Here is a 26,666-nt window from a genome sequence, read left to right as displayed (position 1 = left end):
GAAGACAGTGTGAAACAGCAGCATGCGTATACCCAGGGGAGCCTTGTCTGCCAGCAGAGATCCTCTCGGGGAGAGAGTTGTTGAGGGGAGAGGAGCCACTACTGAAATTCATTTGCATGACTGAGTAAGCATCGCCTGCGGGGGGGGGACGGGATGTGACCTGGGGACACTTTTGGGTCACTTCTTTCTCAAGGGTACTCAGCACCCTGTGGGTATGGGGGGGGTGGGCGGGGGAGTTTGCCAGGGCAGGGGTCTGTCACTGCCGCCCCCAGCACCGTCCCCAGCCTGGTCCCCTCTGCACCAGCCTCAGTGGCAGCGAGGGGCCGTGGCATGGGGGTGCTGGGGAGAAGCCTCCCATGGCACCGGGTTCCGAGCGGACCCACAGCCACGCCGGGGCTCATTTCCCGGCCGAGGCTGCAGCCGCTCTGAGCAGGACACGGGACTTGCCCGGCCTCTGCGCGGGGAGGAGACCAAAGCTCGCGGAAAGCTCACGTCAGGATTGCGAGCAGGAGTATGTAAAATATGTGGGTGAGACCGAAACTGGGGATAGACCTTGCAGAGAAGGGGAAATGAAATTCACGGGGATTTAGAGCTTTTTAAGCACTGGGCTGTGTCAGGAGTGGGGGGGAAATCCAGTTTGATACGAGCATATGCAAAGCAACGAGTGAGCAGAGCACCGTGGAGCGCTCTGCACCTAGGAAAGGGCCCAGGTCTGCGGCTTACTGCCCAGGGGAAGGATTTAGTGGTTATTATAGGAAAATCCTTTAAGCCATCAGCCTGGGGTGTGCCGGCAGTGAAAGCACAAACAAGCGCCCGAGCTCAGACACAAGGTAGGAGCGTGTCGGGGAGCCCCTCGCTTGGGGGGCAGCACCTCGCTTTGGGGGGCGGCACCATGCTTGGGGGGGCAGCAACTCGCTTGGGGGCAGCGCCGGGTGACACTGGGGTCAGGGATTTATACTCATCCGTGGTGGTTTCCCGGTGCCACCGGGTGTCCCGTCCTGCCGAGTTGCCCGCTGGGTGCTCGAGTGAGAAAGGCGGGTGCTCGTGGCAGGTCGAGGGCTGCCATGGCTGGGGCGGGTGGGGGGCGATGCTGGGGCTCCTCCTGCCCACAGCCGGGGCCGAGGAAAGGCGGCTTCGCTGCCGGAGCAGAGGCGGTGGCTGGACAGGGAGGTGGGAAGAGGTTCGGTGTCCCAGCCGGGGAGGGGACACGCCAGCTCCAGCCGGGGTTTGGGCAATGTCCCAGTGCTGGACCCCGCACCGGACACCGGGGGCAAGGGTGCGGGGGGGTGGATGAGGCGGCGGTGGTGTGTCCTGGCAAATGGGCCCGGCAGTGGGCCCTGCCACGGCGAGAAGCTCCCGGCGTGTGGGTGGCACGGGGGGGCTTTAGCCGGGCTTTTCCTCCCTGCGGTCTCTGAGCCCGGTGAGACCTCACAGGACGGCAAAGCCGAGCAAAGCGGGTGGGGAGAGGCTGAGCTGGGCTGCGCCGCGGTGGGGGTCTGTGCAGACCCCCACCGTGGGGAGGGGACGGGAAGCAGGAGCTGGGAAAGGGCCAGGGGATGCTCGGGGGCTGCCCCAGAGTCTGCTCCATTCCTGGTGCCTGGGAAATGGCTCCTGGAGGTGCCGAGGGGAGAGGGCTGGCAGAGCCTGCCGGGGTGGTGGCATGTGCCATGCTGTGCCAGGGAGCCAGCGTGGGAGGCACGGGCTGTGCCGAGAGCCAGCAGGGAGTATGAGCCTCCAATGGAAAACATGGAATAACAGAGAGCAGTTAGTCCGGAGAGCGTGACTGACGGAGGAGGCTGGTCCCAGCAGCGTGGGGAGGGGGAGCAATGATTTAATTAGTGCCAAGGAAGAGCACGGTCTCAGCTAGTGCGTGGGGCTGGCTGAAGAAGGGAGATGAGGGCATCTCCCTGGTGTCCCGGGGGACAGGAGAGGGCTGGCAGCGCTCACGGGGGAGCGGGACAAAGCTGAGCTTGTGCTGGAGCCAGGGCTGAGCAAGGAGAAAAGGAGAGAGACAGGGATAAACGCCTCGTGCCCTGCCCCAGGATGCTCCAGCTCCGCGGTGAGAAGCAGAGACACCACCCCCCCCCCACGCTGGCAGTGCCTCTCATGGGGACGGTGCCCAGGGGCCATCGTGTTTCCCGGGAGCCCATGGCGCTCCAGCTTGTCCCCTCCACTGGCTGATGGGGCAGCAGCTCTAGCCAAGGCCCTGATTTGTGGGTGTCTCTCTCCAAGATGCCCTTGTGCTCCTGCTCTGTCCCCATCCCAGTCCCCATCCCTATCCTCGCCACTGTGAGACTGTGGTGGCCACAAGCCCATCCCCAGGGAGAGACAGGCTGGTCCCTTTGCACATCATTAGCCAAGCAGCCATGGGCCCAAGACTATCCGAAGCCACAGAGACCCCACAGGACCTCCATGATGCCACAAGCACCGCTGTGATGCCACGGGGACCCCGTGATGCCATGGGGACCAGGCAACGCCATGGGGATGCTGTGCCAGGACACCGAGAGGGAGCAGCACAAGGAGCTGGAGGAATGGCTGGGGTGCTCTGAGGGTTTTGGAAGGGAGAGAGGGTCTCAGGGACACTTTGAATGTCCCCAAGAAATGCCACGTGGGTCTCGCCTGTGCCTGCCGACTGCCCTGGGCTGAGCTCCTGCTGGGAGAGAGAATTGGAGGGAGAAACCCTGGGATGCTGCACGGCCGGACCCCGCTCCCACCAATTCCAAACCCCCCAGCTGGCCCGTTTGCAGCTCCCCAGTTCGCAGGCTTTTCCTCGGAAAGCAAGGAACGAAGCCGAAGTAAAACGCTGACATGCTTTACGCCGTTCCTGATTTATTTCACCTCTTACTTATTGAATCTTATTCCCCGGTTTCACAGTTGTTGTGGATTTTTATTAAAGGGGATAAACAGGTCTGGGATTTGGGGTTGTCATAGGAACTGTTTCGGTGCCGCAGCCTCGCTGCCAGCCTCGTCCTCCCCCCGGGCTCCTGATGGAGCGAGGGCTCTCGCCAGCACGGCAGAGATGGCTCCAGCCCCCCAGGCACCGCCTGAGTGAAAACCACGGTATGGGACAACCACTGCCCGGCACGGGGGCGCCCTGCGGGACCCTCCCCGGGGTGTGCGGGGAGGAGGTGGGCTCCCGGGCACTGCCCGGCTGTGCCCACGCCACAGCCTGGCCCTGCGGCCACAGGGCTTTGGGCTGAGGAGAGGTGGAGGTGCTTGGAGGATGCTGTTTGTCCGTGTGGATTCTCTGGTGTCTAATAGGAGGTTGTGCTGTTGCAGCTGTTGCTACTGGGGACCTCTCTGCCCGACCCGGAATCATTTGCATTAAATCCCTGGAGCTGATGGGGTGTGGAGCAGATTGAGGGCTGCCCTCCAGCCATTCCCCATCTCTTGTATCACGTCAGAGGGGGCAGGCAGTGAAAATGAAAGTGTGAAACACATTTCAAAGGAAATCCTCTGCGCCCAACACTCCTTTGGCCCGTGCGGTCCTTCCCTGCAGGATGTGGTGGAGGCCAAGATTCTGGCAATGATTAAAGAGGGATTTCCAGGACCGTGGGACGAACAGGAACATGCAGTGCTTAAGAAAGACTCACTTTGTGCTTTCGGTGTTTTACGGGACGTTGCTTGGGCACAATCGCCCTCCAGAGCTGGCACAGGGAGGGTGGATCCAGCTGCTGTGCTTGGTCCTGCTGGTGCCCGAGGGGGTCCCCGGGAGGGCAGGAGGGGTGTCCTGCACTGGGGATGCCCAGGACTCCTCATGTTGGGTCAACTGATGGTGACACATTGGAGTGGTCCTGGTCCCCTGACACCCACACGTGCATCATGCCCCGAGTGAGCCGCACACACAACCAGGGATACTCCGGCGGGTTTTGTCTGGGGAAAAGAGCCAGGTGCTGCTGCTCGGGATAGGGAAACCCTTTGGGGAGCTCCCCTCTCCTCCCCTTCCCGTGGCAGTGGGTGGCACAGGGCATCCCCGGATGGCAGCAAGGGCAGGACGCCGTGGGGGTCCCCAGGGCTCCCCGCTCCTCCTGGCACCGAGTGACCTTAAAGCTCAGCCGTGCTTGGCCGCAGCCCCGGTGCTGGCAGCGCCCCGAGCCCAGCACAAGTGTCCCTCTGAGGAGAAGCGCAGGGAAAGGGAAAAAAAATATTGAGAGAGGCAGGAGAAGGGGGAAAGCAGGCACTGCGGGAGGGAGCCACGGAGCAGACTGAAAGCGCCTTCTCAGTGGGCTTTTGTTTGCCCCAGACGTGCCCGGCAGCGCTGCCAGCACCGAGGGGCTGTGCCGGCGCCGGTGGCTCCCAGCGTGGCGCAGCCGGGCAATCCCGGGGCTCCGGCAGCGTGCCCGGTGTCCCAGCCCGGCCCTTGAGCAGGATGAGGCCATCACCCCGAGCTCCATGGCCCCAAGCTCCATAGCCCCGGCTGGGCTCGGCCCCTCGCCGCCGGCCGCGGGGTGGGCAGCGTGGCAGCACCAACAACGCGCTCGCTAAAATAATTGCTTCTGACGGATCCATTTCTTCAGCAAGGTTCAGGCTTAATTTTATAATGGTATCGGTAACTATGGCAACGTGTAAAAATAACGTATCCCTGAGCCCAGTAAATTCTCCGTAAACAGCTCCCGTCCCCAGGAGCCGAGGGAAACCCTAGCCCAGGGTGGGGAGGGGGGCGAGGGGCAGCAGCCCCCTGCCCGCGGCACAGGCTGCCCGAGCCCGGGTTAGTGTTTGGGTTAGGATTCACGCGATGACTAATTAGTGGTGTTAACTGCTTACGCCTTGGGATGATGATTTCGTTTGCTAATCCTTGGGGCTAGGCAGAGCTCGCGGCGGCTAATTGGGTGGATATCATTAATGCTGGCGGTCAGGAGCTGCTGTTCAAGGGCTGCAGCGCGGCGAAGGCTGGAGCATCCCTCGCGCGTGCAGCGGGGCAGATGGTTTGCTGCCGGATCTCGAGGTTCTCTCCTGGCATCTGAGACCCAGCATGGGGCTAGTAGCCACCGGGGGTTGTGCACAGCTCAGACCCTGCATTGCCACCGGGCCAGCTGTCACATTCGCACCTACAGCCCCGTGCCAGAGCTGTCGCCACTGCACATGCACGCACGTGTGTGCACACACGTGCAAACAGACGCACACGCGTGCACACAAACACACACACAAACACACACACATGCAGAACAGGCTTCCCCTGCGCAGGCATCCCCCCTCAGCAGACATCACACATCAGCTGGTGCCGATGTGTGTCTCGGCTCAGACGTCTCTGGTCACCGCTGCTAGTAGATAATCCCAGGCAATATTTTCTAAACCTGTTAGACATCTCTCAGGCCCTTTAAATCCCTGATCCCCCTCCGCGGCTCTGGCAGACCGAGCTCCGGGGCAGGACGGCAGCATTTCGCAGCTCTGATTTGCAGCTCCTTATCGGGGCCAAGCCAGACCCTTGGGACCGATGCAGTCACCGGGAGCGCGGTGCATCCTGCAGAGCCACATTAATCCTCGTGCTTTTTGTTGCCCTTCAGTTTAAAAAAAAAAACAAAAAAACAAACCAAAGACAAAACAACACAAACCCCTTGCAGAAGCATTTTCCTTCAGCTTCCAGTGGCAGACCAGCATGGCCCTGGCCCCGCTGAGGTCAGGCAGCGTGGATGTGCCTGGTCTCAACGGGGCCAAAGCAAACAGCCCCAAGCCCCGGCACGTGGCCCCTGAGCTGCATGGCTGCTGCGGGGACAGCCTGGGGACAGCCACTGCAGGGGACGGCCTGGTGTCAGGGCTGAGGATGGACTGGCGATGCTGGGGGGCTGGTAAAGACAGCAGCACCCTCATCCAGGGCTGGGTCCGGCTGTTTCGGGGGGTGCATCCCCTGCCCCCCCCCAGCCACCGTGCAATTGCCATTTCCGCCGTGATGCATCAGATATGGCACTTTCACAAATAACCTCGGTAAAAGCCCTCCCTGCCAGCCACGCCGTTATCTCTCAGCGCCCTCATTAATAACACTCAGCGAAGGGTGACATGGGGTCGTACTGGGTCTCCTGCACCCGACGTGTCCCAGCTCAGCCCCGCGCCGGGGCATCTCCCCGGCTCCCGGGTTGTGGCTGGCCAAGGTCCAACAGCGCAAATGCCCCGACCAAGCCTGGGCTTCAAAGCCCCGCAGCCGTCCCGGTGCCTCCAGTGAGAGCTCTGACGAGCAGGAAGCGATGGGCTGAGATAGCTTAACATGATAAATCCCACCGCGTTAGCATTTTTATTTTCATCTGCAGCTGCCACGGGACTTTATCAGGCAGCCCAGCCTGCAATGAGTTACAGCAGCCGTGCCTGGGAGCGCGCGGAGCATTATCTGCTATTGCAGCGTTGGATGCGCTTTCATGATAACAATTTGCAATCAACAAAGAACTTTGAGAGGATGCGGGGGAAAAAAGGCAGAATAAAACTGAGATTATATCGCTCCTCCCTCGGCCAGGCTCCTCACCCCACCACGGTCCTAGTGGTACCGCCAAGGGGAGACCAAGGTCTTCTCTAGCATCGCTCCATGGGGCTGTAGGCTCAAAGGGACCTGCTGTTCTCACGTGCATTCCCACAGCCTGCACCCCATCCACCTGGGGATTCCTTGGCTTCCAGGCTGTCCTGCACGGTCCGCAGATGGCCCCGGGTGGGGGCATGGCACCGGCAGCCCCCAAATTAAGAGCAGGGGGCAGCCAGAGGAGGATGGGCTGTGTCCGACATGGGGAACCACCAGCAGCTCTGGCAGGGACGTGGCCTGCTGGGGAGAGCCACAGCTGCAGGGGCTCGAGAGGGCAAAGTATATTTGTCTGGCGTCAGCGTGACAAGGCCTCCCATTAACCCCCAGGACAAGAATTTGGCCATGGGCTGCGGGGAACCGCCTGTGCGTTGTGGGGATCTGGGTACTGGCACTGCCACCGTGTCCCCGTGGGCCAGCGCGGTGCAGAGCATCCTCCTCCGGAGCGGAGATGGGGGATTCAGCTCTAAGAGCTCCCAGGGGCCCATCAACAATTAGCACCCAGCTCTGAAACATCCCCTGCATGGCTGGAGCTCCCTGGCTGCCCCTGCCTGCCCTCCCCTCCCCTCCCTTTCCCTCTCCTCCCCTCCCTGCCACTTTCTCCTCCTCAGCACCGCTGTTCCTGGGGCTGAGCATCCCTTCCCTGCCCTGCCCAGCCCGGGGCGGGTGAGGGTCCCACGGCAGGACCACTCAGCTGCCACCGTGGCACCGGGGTTACCTTGGAGCCCAGGAGAGCTGGAGCGAGCCCTGGCCGTGCCTCCCAGCCAGTGCGGGTGTCCCTCACAGCCCCTGAGCTTTGCAACTGCTGGCACAAGGGGTGCAGGGCCGGGGCCACCCTGTGCCCCGCTGTGAGCTGCCCTGGGTGGGGGCTGCCTCGCGCCCTGGTCCCTGTCCCAGCGCTGTGCCTGTGCTGCCGACCCAGGACGCTGCAGCCTGCTCGGACTTTGCTCGGCCACTGCGCCCACAGCCAGTGAGGAAATCCTCCCCCAGAGCCAGGGGCAGGATCCTGCCTGCAAACAAGGTTCATCGCAGCCCTCCGAGTGCTCGGGGCAGCCAACCGGCCAGCAGGCGCCAGCCCTGCCGGCTCCCATCCTCCCGAGCCATCCCGCGCCGCTGGATTTTCCCAGCCGGTCAGCAGTTTCACCCAAAACCCCAGTCCCTCTGCCCATCGCCTCCAGGTCAGCTGGGGCAGCTTCCAGGCCAGGCACAGGATATAAACCACCTTTCCTGCTCTGACACAGCCAGGAGGAATTCCCCCAGTCGGAAGCGTGCAGGGCCGCGTTAAGGAAGCCTGGACGAGTTACCCGGCTTGCAGCACCCCGCAGGGTGCCCCTGCTGAATGGGAGCAGCCCAGGAGCATTGCACGGCCCTGGGACGGGCGAGCCGTGGTGTGGGTACGGTCCCCGCTGCAGCCCACGTGCTTCTCTTTTTGCTCGGTGGATGGTCTGACACCGGCCGGGCTCTGCCACCGCTGCCGAAGCCGAGGGTGACGGTGTGTGAACGCCGCGAGGGCACTCGGAGCATCACTCCAGCCCAGCAGAGTCCAGCGCTGGGCAGACAGTGACGACATCCCTCCCTCATCCTTCCTGAAAGCCATTTTATGGACAAGGAGGGGACCAGCTGATCGTGGCGGAGCATTCTAGCACCCCTGAAATTAAGTAGGCTGCGATTAGGAACCCGGCTCCCTGCAGCAGGTCCGGCCGGCGTGCGTGGAGGTGGCCTCCTTGGAAAATCCCCCGCGTCGGGGAGCGCCTCCTCCCCGCTCGGCCCCTGCACCATCTGCACCGCTGGGGGCCGAGAGCTCAGACGAGGACCTGAGATGTCTCAGCTCAGCCCTAAATCACACGATAAAAGCTTGGCCAAAGCAATTACAGACAGTTCCCGTGAGCCCCTCCCCAAAAGATAAGGGGCAAAGCCCACGCACAGGCGGCTCACAGCAGCCCCCACAGCCCACCCCTGCCTGTCTTCTGGCAATCGCAGCCTTAACGAAGCACCTGCAGCTCATTAAACCCCCACAGGCCCTCCCCCCCATAAGGGGGTGGCTGGGTGCCACCACCTCTAGCTGGAAGGTGTTTGTGGGTGCTGCAGCTGGAGCGTGCGGTGAGCAGACAGGTATGATACGCACCCCTGATTCTTAAATTGGTGTTTTTGTGGGGCTGGGGTGCTCCTGCGGTGGGTTCCTTTGCCCCTTCCCTGGGTGAGGGTCTGGCTTGGCCACCCCTGTGTGCTGCTCCTTACGTGCAGGCTGCAGGTCACTTTTTTCCATCCCCGTGTTAACATATTGCTTATTATAAGTTAACATCAGATAAACTAATTTAAGCTCCTTCTGTACTGGATGTCTTGGATTAAATTGGCATGGTACCTAATGAAGCTGAAGCTCCATTTGTTGTGCTGGAAGCCCTAAATATCAGCAGTGTAATTGGTGCTACCTACTTTCAAAGGCATTTGTGTGGTTTTTCTCCCAGCGAAAAGCCCTGTGAGAGTGCTGCCTCTGAAGCCCAAGGGGTGGTGGGGAGAGGCAGGAGGGCTGTAAGATGTGTCCGCTTGGCTAGTAGGCTGGAGGGGTCTTGAAATTTGGCTATGGAGCTGGAGAACAGATGGGATGAACCTTCCTGGCCCCATGCACGTGTTGTTCTCCGGTGCAGGGAGGCCGCACTGGCTTGCGTGTGCTGGAGCAGACCTTGTGCGGGCGCTGGGGCTGGGTTTGGCTCTCTGATGTGGTTGCAAACCTTGTTTTGGTGTGGCGAGCTGTGAAAGCAGCATCTCTTGGGGTGCTGGGACTGGGCTGGGTTCTGCCTGGGGCTGGATACGACCGAGCGGCTCTCAGCTTCGCTGCGGCAGCGAGTCCCTGCAAGCCGGAGTGCCTCGGCGGGGGTGTACGATGTGTTGTTTGGGTTTATCATGGAGGGGGTCCCATGGGTGCTGGCTGCTTGCTGGTGCTTGGGCAAGGGTCTGCACCCACAATCCCAAAACAGCACTGATGGATGCTGGTTTAGGGTATTTTCTAAGCTGATATCCAAAGTATTGATGTTTTCCCACATGTTTACCTCTAAGCTTCCCTGCTGGTGTGGGTTTTGAGGCTGCACTGAGCCCACAAGCCCTCTGGGACAGCCGATGTGGCCAGCTGGTCAGGCCATAGGTAGCCTTCCCGCTGTGCTGTACCATGCTGGTCTGGGGCTGGGGAGTGGGGGATCCCGAGGGGAAAAGCCCAGGGTAGGGAAAGAACCGCAGTCACCTCCATCATTAGTGAAACGTGGCTCATCACTAGGCTGAGGTTTGGCACCGCAGGGCAGGAACTGAAACCTCTCCCATCTCCATCACCTGTGAAACCCCCCTTCAGCAGAGTGAGCCACTGCTGTCCCCGTGGGCTGTGGGTGCTGGGAGGGGATCAGACAGGCTGCTAATTAGGGGGATGAAAGAGCAGTCTGGGCAAAACCAGTGCTGCAAGACTTTCAGGTGGGATCGCTCTGGTGAGGCTGTAATTGCCCCCGTTGGATGCTGCTGGGTTGAGACAAGAGGGTCTTTTGGGGGGCCCTCCCTGAGATGGGGTGCTTCTGCCCCAGCCGGGTGTCCCTGTGCGGAGAAGGACCCCCCATCTCCTGCTAGGGGAGGAAGTCGCTCGCGCAGCTGGTCCTGCTGCCGAAAAAGGGGAAATGCAAAAGCACGCTGGATCCCCGGTCCCTGCTGGGAGCAGTGGTGGCTCTGGCTGCAGCCTTTGTCCCAGGAAGGGAACCAGAGCACCCAAACCTGTGTGGGTGGGTGAGCCTGGCTCAGACTGGCCGGAGCACGTGTCTTCCCCAGAAGAGCGCTGGCAGCGTGATGCAAGTTCCTCATCGTGCCTCAAAACTGTGAAAATCAACCTATTCTTGAAAAGCTCTGCTAAAAGGCTACCCCAGCCCCCCGCGCTGGCTGCTGCGTGGCTCCCGGGGAGACCCGGGCTCCAAAATCATCCCTGCGGGAGCAGTGGTTTTAAGCTAAAGCATGAAGATGCTGCAAAAGCGAGCGCAGCCCGGCTGGCAGCGCTGCCCGCCCTGCCAAGCAGCCTCCTGCTCGCCGTGGGTGTTTGGTGCAGGAGGAAGCTGCTAATGGTGGTGTTGCGCCTCCCGAAATGCTGCGCTCTCTCTCTGTCTTGGGTGTGCGAAGGAGCAGGAGTGCTCCTCTCCCCCAGGTTCATTGCCAGCCCGCAGGGCAGGGGCTGCCCTCTGGGGGCGGCTCCCCCAGACCCCGCCGTGTTCGAGCGGGGCCCTGCGACGCCGAGTGGAAGGACCGTGGGCAGGAGGGGAGGCAGCTGAGCCTGCCCATATGCTTCCTAATGGGGAGCAATAGCGGCTCTTCCTGGGAAGCTCACGCTGCACCATCTGCTCCGCCGCGCTACCTTCTCTCGCCCAAGAGCTTTTTTAAGCTCTAACTTTCCTTCCCCAGCACTCTGCTTGCGTACGGGCTGTCTCTGCTTTGTAATCGCCTTGAAACAGGTTGTCTGAACCTTCAACGCCGAGCGGGAGAACAGCCCAGACAGGCTGAAGTCAGCCAGGCCTCCAGGAACTGCGCTTCCATTTAAAAATAACCAGGAAAGCGGCTGTGAATGGCTGCGGTGTGTCCCCAGCACCTTCCCTCTTGCTGGTTGCCTGTGCCCAGGCTGGCGCTGGGTGGGATGCACCGCCCAGGGCAGCAGAGCTGCAAGGTTTCCATGAATCCTGGGTCCCGTCCCTGCGCAAACTGGTAATTTATTTCCACGCCACGCTGCATGCGCAAAAAAGGCCAAAGGCCGAACCTAACGCCCCCTCTGGGTCCCTGCTGTTTGCTCACGTCCTCGCCAGCTGTGCGAAGGGGAAATAAAAACAGTGGCTGCACCGGGCTCCCCGGGAGCGGTGCTGGCCGCAAATATTTTTACAGTAGGAGCAGCACCGGCCCCGGGGGTGCTCCCCGAGGGGGGGGGGCTGGGGGGGTGCACTGCAGATGCCTGGGGAGGCCGGTCCCGGCTCCCAGCAGCGGAGGGAGCTAAATTAAGGCTGGATGCAACACATGGGCGTAGCTGGGGCCGAGGGGGAGGCTGGCGGGGAGGGGAACGCGCGCAGCCTGACGCCGTGCGCAGATTGATGGTGCCAAGTCCCTTCAGATATCTTTGGTGTTTGTTTGTGCGAAGCTCTAAATAAAGCCGACAGCCCCAGCGGCTGCCTGGGGAGGGAGGAGGGAGCCGGCAGCCGGTCCCTTGGCATGGCACAGGCACCCGATAGTGCCCCGGGGCCCCGTCCCGGCGTGGGAGAGCAGTTGTGTGTGATCTGCGGGGTGCATGGGTGCTGCTGGGTGCTACCCAGGTGTGCTGGGAGCCCCCCCTCTGCAGAGGGTCCGCCCCGTCCCTGGGTCTGCAGAGGGGAAAACAGGGTGGGTTTGGGACCTGATGGAGGTCCTGCTGGGAGCGGCCAGCATCACGTCTGGCTGCGGGTGACCGTGCCCATGCAAGGCACAGGGGAACAAGCTGGTCCCTGTCCTGGCCTTGCTGAAGTGCCCACGGGTGGTGGGAAAAGCTGCAGCAGGCACAGATAGTGGAGAATGTCCTTGTGCATCCTCTGGGAAGGACTTTGTGTCAGGGAGAAGCAGGGCAGTGCAGGGACATGCAACCTATGGATCCTCGCGTCCAGACACCCTCCTCCTCCTCTTCTGTGTCCTCCTTCGTCCCCATCTTCTATCTCAGCTGCCTCATCCTCAAGCTGTTGCCTCTCCCCACTGTGGGCTCCTGTCCTCTCCCCCTCGGATGGGCTCCCACTAAGCCCATTCCCCTGCTGAGGGATGTCACAGGGTTGTCCCCATGCTCCCAGAGGGCAACTCAAGGGGCCCCCCCGGCAGGAAAGGGGTGCAGGTCTCTCCTCCCCTTCCCCATACACCCTCCATGTGTCTGTGCTGCACCAGAGTCCCCCTCCTTGCTCTGTCTGACCCCCATGGGCTGAGCTCTCCTGTCCCCAATGCACTTCCAAAATGCCACTTGTGCCTCTGCCATGGGCTCTCCTGGCTCAGCTGCTGGCCCTGTGCGGCCCCTTGGGTGGCACAAAATGCCCTGTGTGTTCGAGAGCCCCTAAGCTGCATCCACCCCTGCCCCAGCACCCTTGTGCTTTCCCCCCCCCCGGTTCCAGTGCAGGGATGCTGGTCTTTGTGCCATGGCTGTGCCAAAGTGGTGGCCATGCTGGCCCTGGCGCAGGAAGCCCGTGGCAAGCAGGGGGACCCCAGCCACCTTCCTTGCAGCCCTGGATGAGCACTGGGGCCACTGAATCATCCTTCCTCTGCCCCGGCCCTGCATCCTGCTTGCTCTGGGAGCATCCTGCTTGCCCCGGGGGAGCCGGGCACCCCTTCAGACCCGGGGGGTCCCGGGACGGGTTTGGGGGGTGTCCCCCAGCCCACCTTAAGGCAGCAGCACACCGGGCACGCCGAGGTGACATTACAAAAGCAAGTTCGCTCCGGGCCGGGCGGTGCTGGCTTCGCCCCCGCCGCCGGGGAAGGGGGAGGGAAGGGGAGGGGGGGTCTCCGAGCCGGGTCCGGCCCCATCCCGCCCTGGTGCCACGGCAACGGAGGCGGCGCGGCGGCGACGGAGGGGGTGGGGGGGGGCAGGCGCGGCTCCGCTCGCCACCGGGGCATGCGCCCGCCCGGGGCCCCGCCAGCGGAGCCCGAGCCCGGGGCCCGGCCAGGTCGGTGCCCGAGGGCGGCGGCGGGGCCGTGCGTGTGCCCGGGCTCCCCGCCCGCAGTCCCGGCGTGGGGGGGGGGAGGAGGGGGGAACCGGGAGGGAAGCGGGGGGAGGCGGGAGCCCAGCCCTCCTTCCTCATTTTGGGGCTGAGAAGAGCGATTTCCTTCTCCCTGTGCGATTGAAAGCCGGCAGCCGCGCTCTGAAGCCGCTCTAATCTCTGCTCCCCAGAACCCGCCGAGGATGGAGCCGCTGCCCCGCGGCCCCGGCCGTGTCTCCTGGCCGCTGACCTGCCTGGTGCTGCTGTCCCTGCCCGGCTGGCCAGGTAAGCCATGGCTCCCACCCGCCGCGGGCTCTCCCGCTCCTGCCACCCTCCTCTTCTGTTGTGGTTTGGCTTCTTTTTCTTCCCCCTTCGCTCCTTTCCTTTCCGTCCTCCTCTCTCCTCCCTGCTGCCCCTCCGCCGCGCACCTCCCGAGTGCGACATGATGCTGTCTCGCTGCGCACGTTTGGTTTGACCTTTCCGTGAGATGACCTAGAGCGCGGCGATGGCAGAGGGCATTCCACGGGGCCCGTGCTCGGCTGCTCCTCCGGCAGCAAACTTCAAGGCAGACATTCCCCTTTCCAGCAAGATGAGGGAATTAGGCAGGGACGTGAAGAGGCATGTTGTTTCCACCCATTTGCTAGCACCCCCTGCCAGCTATGTGAGAGGCAAATCTCTGCAAGCAGCCCAAATTCCCATTCGGAAGCCGCCGGGAGACGGGGAGGATGGCGGAGTGGGCACTGGGAGGCTCTGGCGAGGGCTGCTTGCCTCCTCTGCTGGGAACTTGTTTTTCTTGCTACCTCCCTGCCTTAGCCCTGACGGTATGCAGTTCTTGCTGCTCAACCCAACTGTTGAGCACCGAAGTGGTGGGATTGCACCATCCTCCCAGGCACCTTGCACCACCCAGCCCTACTGCGAGCACTGGCCATGGGTCACCTCAGCCCCCTGGCTGCCCCAGCCCTCCCTGGGGCTTGTGGCTCCTCCCGTCCCATATAAAAGCTTGGGCATATGGCATGAGGAGGGATGATGGTGGTGCGCGCCGCTCCCTGGCTGTTTCCCTTCCCTCGCTAGCAGTGGGAAGTTTCTCGCCCCACCAGGAACGAAGCCCTGTGGTGGCTGCTGCTTTCAAGGATGTTTCGTTTCTAGGATGGTTTGTTTCGGTGCTCTTCATCTCGGGTGATATTGCAAAGGAATCGCCCTCCTTCCTACCCGGCGCTGCCTGTGCCTCCGGGGTGGGACGGGGCTTTTTGTGCAAAGCTCTTGGGGCAACAGCGATACCCGTTCAGGAGCATCTTGCTGCTGAGTTTTTTGCCTGGTCTGACCAAATTTTACACCTTCCCGCCAGATCCTGCTTCAAATAGCCCAGCCCAGGCTCCCACACAGGTGAAACACTGTCCCGCATGGGGGGAAAGCCGTGCTCTTCCAGGCCCGTTGGAAGTATTTACCATTGGAGCTTTACTTGGGCAGAGAGTTGAGCACAAACTTGAGCAGAAAGCAAATGCTTTCAGAACAACACTCCTTGCTTTGAGTCGCCTGATCACAACTGAGAAGTGTTGGCCCCAAGCTGAAAACTCCCAGTTGCTGAAAGCCAAGAAGGCTTTGACGGCGAGCGCAGCTTCTCAGTGAACCGTTGCGATTTCCTGCTACGAAAGAATGGCTTGAGAAAAGCTCTTGAGTTCAATTAAACATGGCCTTGGAGGGGGGAGAAAAAAAAACCAAAACCATTTTTCCAAACCAGCCTTAGGAAAAAAAACATCCTGGGCTGCGAGGTGGTTTGCATCCCTGATTTCAGGTGTGAGCATGCAGATGTTTGTTTATTTTCTTTCTCCATGTGGTGGAGACCCTGTGGCGGACCCTCCTGGGCCATGGCTCAAACTGAGCTTGAACTCCTGGCCCAGGCTCCCACTGCCGGAGGGTGACTGCTCCGACAGCGCTTCTGCAGAAGCAAAGGGGGAAAAGGGAAGGTCCTGCAGGAGATCTTCCTGTAGGGCAAAGAGGAGACGAGATGCTGGGAAGCTGAACTGCAAAGCCCCGTTGCAAAATGTGCGCCGTGCAGAACCCTGCTGTGCAGGCGTTTCTCAACGGAGGGTTTCAGCCGCGCTTCCCGGAGCCCCCGCTAAAGAGGAAATCTGTTTGGTCGTGGGGCTCTGGCTTTCAAGCTGAATTTCTGCTAATGCTGTAGGAGGGAAGCTTGCAAATGGTGGCTGCGTGTGATCCTAGGCTTCCTCTGATGTCACGTATGTAAAATATAGCCTTTACTATAGCCGTCCCCGAGCCGCTCTGGGATCTGCATAGCTCTCGACAGCTACCCCTGGGTCTCTCTTCTTGTCTTCCCCCCGAACTGCAGATTCCAGGCCCTTTTTATAGGCAGCACCTGTTAGTTTCCCCCAGGGGCAGCTCTGCTGCAGGTGAAATTCCAGCAGGATTATTTTGGGGTTTCTTTTGCCCGTCGGTCCCTTCCTTCAGTGAGTGACCGTGAGGCTCCGGATGCCGGTGACCAGCTGCACGTTGCTTCTGGAGCACGCGGCACTTCCCTCGCCATCCCGGAGCTCCTTAACCGGCTTCTTTGGAGGGGGGAAAAAAAAAAATCTATTTTTATCAGGAAGCATCCAAGCAGCCTCTCCTGAATTAAACCCCAGCCTCTTGCAATCTGTTCGGTATCAAATACTTCAAAAGGTGGAATACGGAGAGAGAGAAAAAAAAAAAAGTGTCACCAAGATGGAAAACTTGCACCGCAGCGGGAGAGCTGGGGATTATTTTGCTCTCAACTTAAATTGAATAACAGGATCAAATTGAATAGCAGGACGGAGGCTCTGCCAGACCAGGCGCAGCCCGATGCCGGTGCTCCTGCCTCTCCTCTGGGCTGGGAGTGCTCTGGGTCTGCGTTGCGAGGATGCTCCCACCTACGTGGGAACGTCAGGTGACGATTTTCAGCACTTCGTTAATTCTGGAGGGTAGGATAGAGCAGATTACAGGGTCAGAGCACCTCAGCTCTCCTTGATCTTGGCGGCGAAAGGATTGCGCTGACTCTAGGTGGTTTGAAATCAAAGTCTTAAGAAAATAGCGTCATCGTTCGCTGCGAATGCGCAGGTGGGCAGCGGGTCTGCGCTGAACTGATGCTCGCGGTGAGAAATGCTGGTGTGCCCCGTGTGTTTGCAGCGCAAAGGTACCCCGCAGCCTGCTCCTGGTGCACAAGCATGTCATGAGGATCGGGGCTCGCATGTGCTGCTGGCAAATACCCGCTGGGAGAGGGCTCGGCCGGGTTCCTGGCCCCATCGCTCCTCAGGGCGAGCAGCCAGAAAGGGGAAGGAGGAGAGACATCTCCTGGGTGCAAGGAGAAGCTGCCTTCGGGGGGAAGGGAGGAGAGAAGCTTCAGTGGAAACTTTGCATTTTCTAACTTGCATATTCTGGGGTTTTCTATCAACTTCCCCTTTGTGTTTTCCCATTGTGGCCAGGGCTGGGGCGGGGTGTGTGTGGGGGCACCTCTCTGCAGGCTGCTGCTGGAGTTTGGAGGTGTTTCGGAGCACGCGAAGAGTCGGGTTGGTCCTGGCGTAGGGCTGTTGGGTGCAGGGCAGGCAGGTGGAGAAGTTGGGTGGTCTGTCCAGGACTCGTGCTCCTCGGCTGGGAGGTGCGAGAGTGTCTCGTTAAGGCGGTGTGGTGGTAACGTGGCATAGCGTGGCTGAAGCTCGCGTGCAATAGGTGTCCTGCAAACCCTCAATGGGGTGATCTGAAAAAGCACCGGCCGAGCAGAGCTGTGCGTGAAAGTCTGTTAAGTAGCGCGGTGGCTCACAGCAGAACACATGGAAAAATACCCAAAAGCCACATTTTAGCCCTGAGAGGCTCCTTAGACCCACGCGGTGTTTGCTGCTGTGACCAAGAGACTGAGAGCTGCCGGGGAAGCCTCCTGGCACGTGGCACCGGAGGCAGCACGAAGCCCTTTGTTCCCTGGCCGCTCTTGGGACCGCTTTGGGAGGAGCGGCGCCATCAGAAAAGCCCCGTGCGGTGGTGGCCCCGCAGCAGCAGCACCCCTGGCAGCCTGTCGCTGGACAATAGCGTGTGCCCTGCCTGCAAATCCCTCATCACACGGAGCAGGGCAAGGTGCTCGCACGCCGCTGCCCATCGGGGAGCTGATGTGGGCTCGGCGGTGTGAGATGCACGCGGAGCATCGCCGGCCCGGCTGCAAACCCGGTCTCTCGGAGAGGCGAGCCCTGCTGCCTGCCGAGACAAATCCCCATGACCCCAGGAAGGCAGGGACGTTGTGCCGAGGTGGCTGTACCCAGCCGTACTCAGTTTAACTGCCCGCTGCTTTTGTGGCTGCTGCTCTGAGATCCCGTGGCTGCGACCAAGAAATGAGCTTCAGGGCTGAGCAATGCCCGTGCTGCTCACCCCGACCACACTCCGGCGTTGGGGTCAGCTCCAGGACCCCAAAGCAGGCGTTTCCCCCGTCTCTCTCCCCTCTGGAACTGCGCGTGCCTTGTGGGGAGAATGGACAGATGGAGAGAGGGAGGATGAAGAGGAAGCACTGGGCTTGTCAGTGCGGGGTGGCACTGGCCCCTCTGAGCAGGGCAGCCCTCCCTGGCGCGGGGTACCCTCGAGGGGACATGGGCTGGGGGGGTCACTCCACCCTGCAGTCTCTTAGGCAGGATTGCAGAGGGGAGCGGTGAGCGACATGTTCATCATGGGGTGCAGAGCCCCTGTGGCTGGGAGGGGACCTGGTGCCTGTCCCCCCCCCCCAACTTCCCAAGGCTCTTGCTATGTTGCAATGCCACCTGCTAATGAGCGGTGAGGCAACGCAGCTTCATTGGCCCAACTTGGTGGAGCGAGCAATTAGCAACGCGGCAACCTTGGGCATTCAAAGGGGCCTGGGGGTCTGTGCGGACGGTGGCTGGGGGTGCCGGGTCCCTGTGCCCAGAGCAGCTGGGTCCCCTGCCTGTGTCACATCCCTGTGTGGGTGCTTGGCGAGAGGCGGATGATGCTTCTGTGCTTCTAAACTTCCTCTACACATTTCTCAACCACCTCTTGCGAAAGGTCCGGGGGCCGCAGGCGATGGAGAAGCTCAGGAGATGCTGCAGCAGCGGAGCCGGCGCTGCGTGCCCTGCGTCACCACCGGGCTCTGCACATGGGGTGCATCAGCCCCCACCGAGGGCAGGGGCTCTGCTCCGGGGCTCTGCTCCCCCGGATTCGGTTTCACCTGAGAAACACGGGCTCACCCTGCAGAAGCCCAAACCGCCGCTGCTCAGCTGCAAGACCGAGGCTGGGCCTGGATGATACACTCGGACGTGACACAAACCAGGTTTCCGTCCTTCCACGCTTGTCTTCTGGGACAAACTCATCTCGATGTCGAGCGCTGCTACTGCGTTAGCCTTGATGTGACATCGAAGGGAAACGCAGCCCTTCGAAGGGCTGAAGCTTTCGGCTGCGAGCATCAGCCTGTGCTAGGGATGCAGCGGACTAATGCCCTGGGCAAAAAGCCTTTAACTTGAGGAATCTGGAGAAACTACTCCTGATAACTCTGGCCATCAAGATCATGTAATTGCGCAGACAGTGAGAACATCTGTGGATATACCAAATACCGCTGGAAGTCAGAAGGGATTAACAGCTGCCAAAAATCCTCTCTAGGCTCGGTGGGAGCCAGCCGTGGCCGGGAGAGTTCGGAGCAGCTTGTCCTACAGTGGGTCCTCCTGGGAGCATCCAGCCAAGGATTTTGTCCCATCCTGGGGACAGCTACATGGCGGGAGGCTGTGGAGGGACCAAGGGCAGCTTTCACAGGAGTTGCTGCCCTGGGTTTTTCTGGTGTGAGAGATGTGGGTGCAGCTGCAGCCCTCCGGCCAGCTGTACCAATGCAGCTCCCACCCTCTGGGGACGTTGGTCCGTGCGCTCCCCGCACCGCTCAGCTGCGGCAGGAGTTACCTGCTCGAACATGACGGTCCCTGCATGACCGTGACACCGTTTCTCCGTGCAGCTTGCCAGCTCTGGGATTGCAGCGGTCAGCAGTGCCTGGCCCCTGTTACCAGCAGGCAGGTTTAGGTGGTTCTCCCACCTTCTCTGTTCCTTCAAGCGGTGACCTGGATTGAAATCTCATTCAATTCGGTCTCAGTGACTATATTGGCATGGCAAGTGTTGCCAAAACTAACCCTTTGAGGAGCCGTGTAGGCTGTGGGGTGGTTGTCTCCGCTGTTCCAGCTGTTTTTAGGGAGCAGTGGCATTGCTGGGTTCCACGGCGCTGAGCCGGATGGCTCCCAGAGCATCCCTCCTGCATGGCAGCAAGCTCGGACCCCCATCCCTGCCAGCGCTGGCTGCAGGTCCTCCCGAGGTGGATTTTTGGTATTGCCTGCGGAGAGCAGAGCCCCTGCGGTTTTCCTGGAGAGACCTGGGGAGTTTCTCCCTGCCTGGCTGTGTGCAGGGGAAGGTGTGCTGGCACCCATGGGTGCATAGTTGAGGGGGACACTTGGGATGGTGGCTTTCCGTTGGTGCCAGGAGGTGCAACGCAGTCGGCTGGATCAGGGAGCCTTGTGACCGAGATGCTTCGAAGGGGACTGCTCTCCTCTGCCGGTGACAAGCAGGAATGGCGGCTGCCTGACTGGCACCGGCTTCGGCTAATGGCTGTGCTCCGCTGCAGCGAAGCAGGGCTTGGATTCAATGCAGAAATGGGACAGATTCAGCGCAGAAAACGTGGTAGCGCATCTGCAAGGGGAGCTGGCTTTTCGGAGCGTGTCGTGCCCTTGTTTCCTTCCGACTGACGAAGCCGAGCAGCCCTGGGAGGCGGCGCGGTGTGCTGGCAGGCGTGGGCAGCTGGGATTTGCTCGAGGTTTTAGCTGTACAGAGCATGATATGTGGCCATCTAGCACAGCTCCGGCCGGCTCCGCTGCCGAGACCTGCGGGCAGAGGTCTGTGCCTGCTGCCGTAACCGCAGCCTCTCCCTCGGGCTCCCTGGGGCTGGCCCAGCTCCGTCGCCCGTGGTCCAGGCTAACCAGAGGTGTGTGTGCAGCCTGTCCCACAGCCAGGGGGGACAGTGGGGAGCATAGATGGGGGTGCAGTGCCAGATGAGACTCCGTCTGTTTTTTCCCCAGCTGCCCAGGTGAGTCGGGGCTTCAAGCTGCAGCAGCCCCAGGACAAGGTGTCGCTGACAGCGGGGGAGACGCTCACCCTGACCTGCACCACGTCTGGAGTCGCTCCCCCTGGCCCCGTGAAGTGGCTGAAGGGCTGGGGCAGTGGGAACCAGACCATCTATGACCAGACGAACCCCCTCACCCATGGGATGAGGGCAGTGAATGGGTCCAACACGGACTTCACCATCCGCATCAGGGATGTTCAACCCAAGGATGCCGGCACCTATTACTGTGTGAAGTTCAGCAAATCAGTGGGCGGTGATGAGGTGTATCAGCATGGAAAAGGCACGGAGGTGTCCGTACATGGTGAGTGGGGCTCCCAGAGCAGGTCCCGGTGGGAACCAGCCCAGCCCGGTGGGCTCTGCTCGGGGCGAGTGGGGATGGGGACGGGTCTTGGGGTCCCAGGAGTGGGTCCCGTGGGCCATTCCTGGGCGCATCCTTGCCCCCGTGGGAGACCCCTCTCCCTGGAGGGGGTGGCAGAGCCCTGGTGACAGCCCCACGCTTCTTTCCACAGCCAAACCCACCCCCCCGGTTGTATCCGGGCCCAAAGACAGAGCGGGGCCGGGGCAATCGGTGGCTTTCACCTGCACGGCCAGAGGGTTCTTCCCTGAAGACATCGGTGTGAAATGGCTCAAGGATGCGGTCCCCATCTCGGCTCAGCAGCCAACGATCACCCCTGGGCAGATGAAATCCTCCTACAACATGGTCAGCACCGTGACGATGACACTGGGGGTGAACGACGTCCGCTCACAGGTCGTCTGCGAGGTGCGGCACCCCACGCTGACGGCCCCGCTGAGGGAGACGTACCAGCTCAGGCAAGCCCTGCGAGGTGAGGGCTGGGGGGGACCGGCGCTCGGGGTGTCCAGCTCCTTTGGGGCTGGGGGTCCCAGGGCAGGGACAGGGCACCCCGCCGGCAGCGGAGACGGGGGACGCTGGGCACCAGGCGCTGCCTCTCTTCCCAGTTTCCCCCAGCATCCAGGTGGACGCTGACCCGCCGAGCCCTGTTGGGGTGAACAAGACCGTGAAATTCATCTGCCACGTGAAGGGGTTTTACCCCAGGGACATGGCCGTCACCTGGCTGGAGAACGGGACGGAGATGAACATGGAGAACGTCTCCCAGCCAGTGGAGACGCCCCAGGGCTTGTTCAAGCTGAGTAGCCTGGTGGAGGTCAAAGCGATGGAGGAGAAGAACGGGTCCGTGTTCACCTGCCGTGTGGTGCACGATGCCCAGGAGCCCGTCGACAGGACGGCCATCCTGTGGATCACTGCCACGTCCAAGTCGGAAATGACAGACTCATCCCAGACAGTTAACGGTGCGTGAGAGCTGCTGGGATTTGTTCTCTGCCAGGGGACTGTAAGATATCACCCCCCTTGAGAATGTCCCACCAGAATCTGGTTCAAGGACACAAAATCCCCATATTGGGGGATTGGGGAGGTCATGCTGGCAGGTCCTCCGTGCCCAAGGCATCACCAGGCCAACCCCAGCTGTAAGGCTGCAGGGTCTCTGTCGGTACCATCATTTTCAGGCCCATGGTGACCTTTTGCATTCGTGTTTCAGGTGGTTTTCTGATGATCTACATCGTGGTGGGAGTGGTCTGCGCTGTGCTGGCACTACTGGTGGCTGCAATTCTTTACCTTATCCGGGTGAAGCAGAGCAAGGGTAAGGAAACCAAGCGCACGGCAGGGAAGCATCTGCTCCTGACCCTCTTCTCCCTCTCTTGAGCATCAGGGCTTGGGTTCTGAACGCATGGCTGTGTGCCTGCAGCTCGTGTCCAAAGGGGAGGACGGAGCAGAGCTCTCCAGGTTGTTTGCGGGCCGCAGGGGAAGCTCTGCCCGGTTGCGCTGCGTGCCAGTGCCTGCCAGGAGCAGTCTCAAATGTGCTTGTTGTACCTTGTACCTAAAAATGTCTGACACCCCCTCGCACCTCCTGCCCTCTGCCTGGCAACAGTCCTGCAGTAAATGGAGTGAAACTCCAGAAAACTGCAGGCACTTGCCTCTGGGAAAAGATGTATATCTGCTCTTACAGCACTCTCTGCATGTGGGCTCATGTGCCTGGGGAAGGAGGGGGGGTTATGTTGTTTCCTGAACTATTTCTTTCCTGAATTATTTCTCTTCCGACAGGTAAAAGCTCGCCATCTGCTAGGTAAGCGCGCATCTCCTCTAGTCACTGAGTCGTCCACAGGCATTCTGAGCTGGATACCTCCAGCCCACAAACTGGGTCCCTTGGGATCTGGATGGAGCTGGATCCCCAAAAGCTCGTTGCGAAAGGGAAGGCGCAGGCGCCGCTGATCTCCCTGCTTGTGGTTCTGGCCCCGCGGTGATCTTGTACCCAAACATTTGGCTTTTGGTGAGGCGGAAAAAGCGGGTGGGAGCTGGGTCTCCAGCCTGCAGAGATGGAGCTGGACCAGCACGAGAGCAAATGGTCACCAGTGAGGACTCATCCTGCTGGGTGCTGCTGCGAGGACCTTGTTTTGCCTCTGAACGCCCCCCCCGCCCCACCCCTGCCGCTCCATCACTATGGAAGATGCAACAGGGCAATGGGTAGATCTGACTTGTTTTGTTCCCCCTTTCAGGTTACATGAGCCGGAGAAGAGCAGCGAGGCCACCACCCAGGTGTGTCGCTCAGCCCCAGGACCCGGGGAGGGGGAGCAGCCGGGAGGCACTGGAGGCAGGAGCGGAGGGTGGTGGTTCCTGCAGGAAACATCTTGGTTTCTCCAGTGGAGAGTGGTGGTTCCTGCATGAAATATCTCTGTGTCTCCGGTGGAGGGTGGTGGTTCCCCTGTGAAATGTCTCAGTGTCTCCACGCTGTGGCTGGAGAGAGAGGAGAAGCTGTTCCCGGGGATGGGATAGCCACTTCCCAGCATCTCTTCTGCCTTCACCCTCTCTCCTCCTCCTCCTCCTCCTCCCTGGGAAGTCTAGGTTTGTGCTGCCTGGAGAACCAGCTGTGCGATAGCCAGCCAGGCTATTTGTGGAGTTATTTTGCATTTGGTGACGCAGTTACGAGCAAAGTCGTGATCAGCAGCAATCTGTCCATCCCTCTGCCAGCTCCCGCGTGGGCATCGCTGGGCAGGCTGGCCCCTGCCCGTCCCTACCAGGACGGGGTGACGGGGCGGCTCTTGAATCACGGTGGTGGCTCCGAAGCCTGTCAGTGGCAACGGTGGCTGGTGATTTGAAGATGCAGCATGGGGTAAAGCATTGCTGCAGGATTGTCCCAGCCAGCTGCTGGCGTCATTTACAAGCAGAGACCGAGCTGGCCCAGGTCAAGCTGCAGCGGGATTGATGTGTGGGGCTTCGGGTTTAGGGCATGGGGTGGGCGCGGGGCCGGGGGGGATCTCCTCGCTCGTCCTCCCAGGTGAGGAACTCTTGCTGTCTCGTGCAGGAATCTGACCCCAACAACCTGACCTACGCGGACCTCAACTTCGACAGAGAGAAGAAGACCATCCGCCGGATGGTGGAGATGAGCCAGCAGTCGGAGTACGCCTGCATCCAGCCCAGCCGGGCGCCCAATGGCGATGACAACCTCACCTATGCCGACCTGGACATGGTGCACCTCAGCAAGGCGCCCAAGCGGCCGGCCCCGCACCCTGAGGAGACCAGCTCAGAGTACGCCAGCGTCCAGATCCCGAGGAAGTGAGCAGGGCTGCAGCGGCTGCCGGGACCCCCTGCCCCATGGGGAGCTGCTCTGCTCCTCCCCGGGAGGATTTTCTTGGAAGCACTGGGAGTGATGTGAAGACGTGCTGCGGTACTCGCATTTTGGTGTGGAAATGCAGCCCGCAATACTGGTGGGGGTTGGCTCCCATCCTCAGAGACCTGATTTTTGGGGGCAGCTTGGTCCTGGGGCTGCCGGCTCCATCCCTGCCCCGCAGCCACGGGGGCGCCGCTCGGCCTCGGTGTGCCGGGTTTGCCTGCAAGGGGGTTGAGCCAGCGGAGCAGCGGCTCCTCGGGAAGCTCCAGCTGGGCTGAGGCCATGGGGACAGTGTCTCCACACCTGCGGGGATGCCACCGCCTGGACAGGTTTGTATGGCTCCCCACAGCCCCCCTGACCCCGCAGGGACCGGCCAGGACCCCCGCGCTGCCTTCTGGGGCTCTCTGCCGTCGACGCCTGGAAAACAAACTCTGGCTTTAAAGGAAGGACCTGAGCGTCCGCCTCTCTCTTCCCAAGTGTCCCTTCTGCGGGACCTCGGTTCTCGCACCAAGGCCAATGAGGCTGGGAAGGCCAGCGAGCTGAGCCCCCCTGCTGTGGGCTTCCCCCCGTCCTGCCGCCCAGGGAGGCTCCGGGTACGTCTCCCCGACATGGAGCATCCTCCTCCTCATCTTCCTCTGCACAGCCTTGCCCCGCACCGGGACCCACCAGCGCTGCCCCAGGCTTGTACAAAGCGTGCAGCTCCGTATCGGCCGGGCTGCGGGTGCCCCCACCAGCCCGGTTTTCCCCCGCTCCCCGGGAGCTCCCCGCAGGTACCGTGTAACATGTTTTGACTGTTTGACATGTAACTGTTAATTTCTAGAGCTAAAACCCAATGTTTTGTGTTGTACGTGGGTGTACTGCTGTGTACTTAACACTAGAATAAGATGTGCAAAATTAAGACCGAGTTCTCAGTGAAGACCCCAAAACCCCATGGACTCTAACAGGGACTTACATCCCCCCCCCACCCCCAGCTCTGCTGTGGGGGCCAGGCAGGCTTCTCCCAGCCCACCCGTGGGGACAAGTGTCTTCCGTGTGCCCCGTCCTTGGACCCTGCGTTGGCTTCTGCAGCACCCAGGTGGCCTTGCAGCAGTGGGCACGCATGGGGCTGGCCCCACGGCTGCTGGTGGGGGGCTGTGGTGGCGGGGGGTGGGGTGGGGGGCCTGGTGATGCTTTGAGAACGATGTGACTGCTTGTACAGACTATTCTTTTTTTTTTTTTTTTCTTTCTTTCTTTCTTTCTTTTCGCTTGCAAGATATTTTTATAATAAAAGTGAAAAGTCCTGTGCTGCTCTCGCATGTCAGCCTGTCCCTGCGCTCAGGGGGGGTGCATGGTGGGCTGGGGGTCCTGCACATCCCTGGGGTGTGCTGCAGCGGGAGGGAAGAGGAGGAGGAAGACAGGGGCAGGTTGAGGCTGGGATGGGGGCTGTGGTGCTGGTCCCCCTGGGCAGCACCAGGGAGGGGAGTAGCCCACCAGAGGGTGAGGGTGGCCCAGGGTCTGGCCAGCTCTCCCCACCTAAGGCCCTGCTGCAGCCTTAGGTGCTCCCATTCCCTGGGAGGCGAGTCAGAGCTGGGGTGCCCAAAGTGGGGTGCAAGCAGGCTGGGTGCTGGCTGCAGCCCCTGCAGTGGGTGAGCTGAGCGTGTCAGTGCTCTGCAGTGACCTCCCCTCTCTCCCACCCTGGAGCTGGGGGCTTGGCTGTGGGCGACACAAGCTGTGTCGTGCCGGGGTTGGAAACTGTGGCCTGAGGCTTCCCCTTGTGATGAGCCACATGGAAGGTGAGGCAAGGAAGGAGAAGCTTGAAAGGGAATTTGCTGGCCAGGCTGGGCTCTCTCAGCACTGCCTTGCTGCTGGCAGGGTCACGCTGTCCTCAAAGCAACTTGGCCACTGCCCTTCAGCAGGGCTGTCCCTTCCTAGCCGGGGCAGCTGCTGGGATTCCCCAGGGAGCCTTCCCTGGATGTTGTTGGGGGTGAGCAGATGGCCCTGCGCTGCGGGAGGTCCCCAGCCAGGACGCCACACGTACCCGGGCTGGGCTGAGCATCCCTGCCCTTGCTCGGCTGGGGGGTCCCTGCCTTCCCCCGGGGCATGGCTCCAGGGGCAGCAGCAATGGGGTGTGTGGGTGCCCCACATCCCCTTCGACACCCATGGCGTGGGGAGGGTACCACCGCCCCTGCCTGCAGGTCTTGCAGCTGGCACCCCAACCCTGGGCACCCGTAGCCCCCCCGGCTTGGGGCGCATGATCCCCTCATGACGAGGGCTGGGTCTGCCCCAGGGAGGACACTCAGCACCCGGCACGGCTTCGGCTTCGTTGGCATCTGCCTTTTATTGGCTGCGGGGGGAGCAGGGGCTGGGGCGCAGGTCTGACCCTGCCTTTGGGGGTGGTTCTTTGAGGGGGGGAAGCCTGGGGGGGACCAGGCGGGTGCTGGGACGGGTGGGACAGGGCGAGCGGCTCGGGGAGGGGAGTCAGGGTGGTGCTCGGCCGTCTGCCTGCCCCGGGGATGGTGCCACAGTGCCAGCCCTGGCCAGCCACCTCTCCCACGGCCGTGCTGGCTGCCGGGGCCATCCACCAGCCCGGAGGGGCTCATCCTGCCCTGGCTCATCCTTCCTGGTGCTCGGAGGCCATCGTCCCATTCATCATCTGTGATCGTTTCCAAACCCTGCTGTGCTTC

The 26,666-nt window shown here is 61.4% G+C and overlaps 1 protein-coding gene across 3 annotated transcripts; it reads left to right on the top strand.

Moving 5' to 3' along the window:
• The first annotated feature begins 348 nt into the window (after positions 1 to 348).
• Positions 349 to 25,121, top strand: LOC128916693 (tyrosine-protein phosphatase non-receptor type substrate 1-like). Of its 3 annotated transcripts, none has more exons than XM_054218680.1 (9): positions 349 to 830; positions 13,401 to 13,494; positions 20,280 to 20,624; positions 20,833 to 21,147; positions 21,281 to 21,631; positions 21,877 to 21,978; positions 22,440 to 22,461; positions 22,892 to 22,931; positions 23,698 to 25,121. In XM_054218680.1, the coding sequence occupies exons 2-9, from the start codon at positions 13,413 to 13,415 to the stop codon at positions 23,950 to 23,952; spliced, it is 1,512 nt and encodes a 503-aa protein (XP_054074655.1). In that variant the 5' UTR covers positions 349 to 830; positions 13,401 to 13,412; the 3' UTR covers positions 23,953 to 25,121. The 3 variants fall into 3 exon arrangements, with proteins under 3 accessions (XP_054074655.1, XP_054074654.1, XP_054074653.1); XM_054218679.1 differs by lacking the exon at positions 349 to 830 and adding an exon at positions 13,079 to 13,176; XM_054218678.1 differs by lacking the exon at positions 349 to 830 and having other exon boundaries at positions 13,332 to 13,494.
• The last annotated feature ends 1,545 nt before the right edge of the window (positions 25,122 to 26,666 follow it).

Source organism: Rissa tridactyla, chromosome 12, assembly GCF_028500815.1.
Source record: "Rissa tridactyla isolate bRisTri1 chromosome 12, bRisTri1.patW.cur.20221130, whole genome shotgun sequence".
Lineage (NCBI taxonomy): Eukaryota > Metazoa > Chordata > Aves > Charadriiformes > Laridae > Rissa > Rissa tridactyla.
Note: the sequence above shows the minus strand (reverse complement) of the source record. Positions and strands in the feature narration are given on the sequence as shown.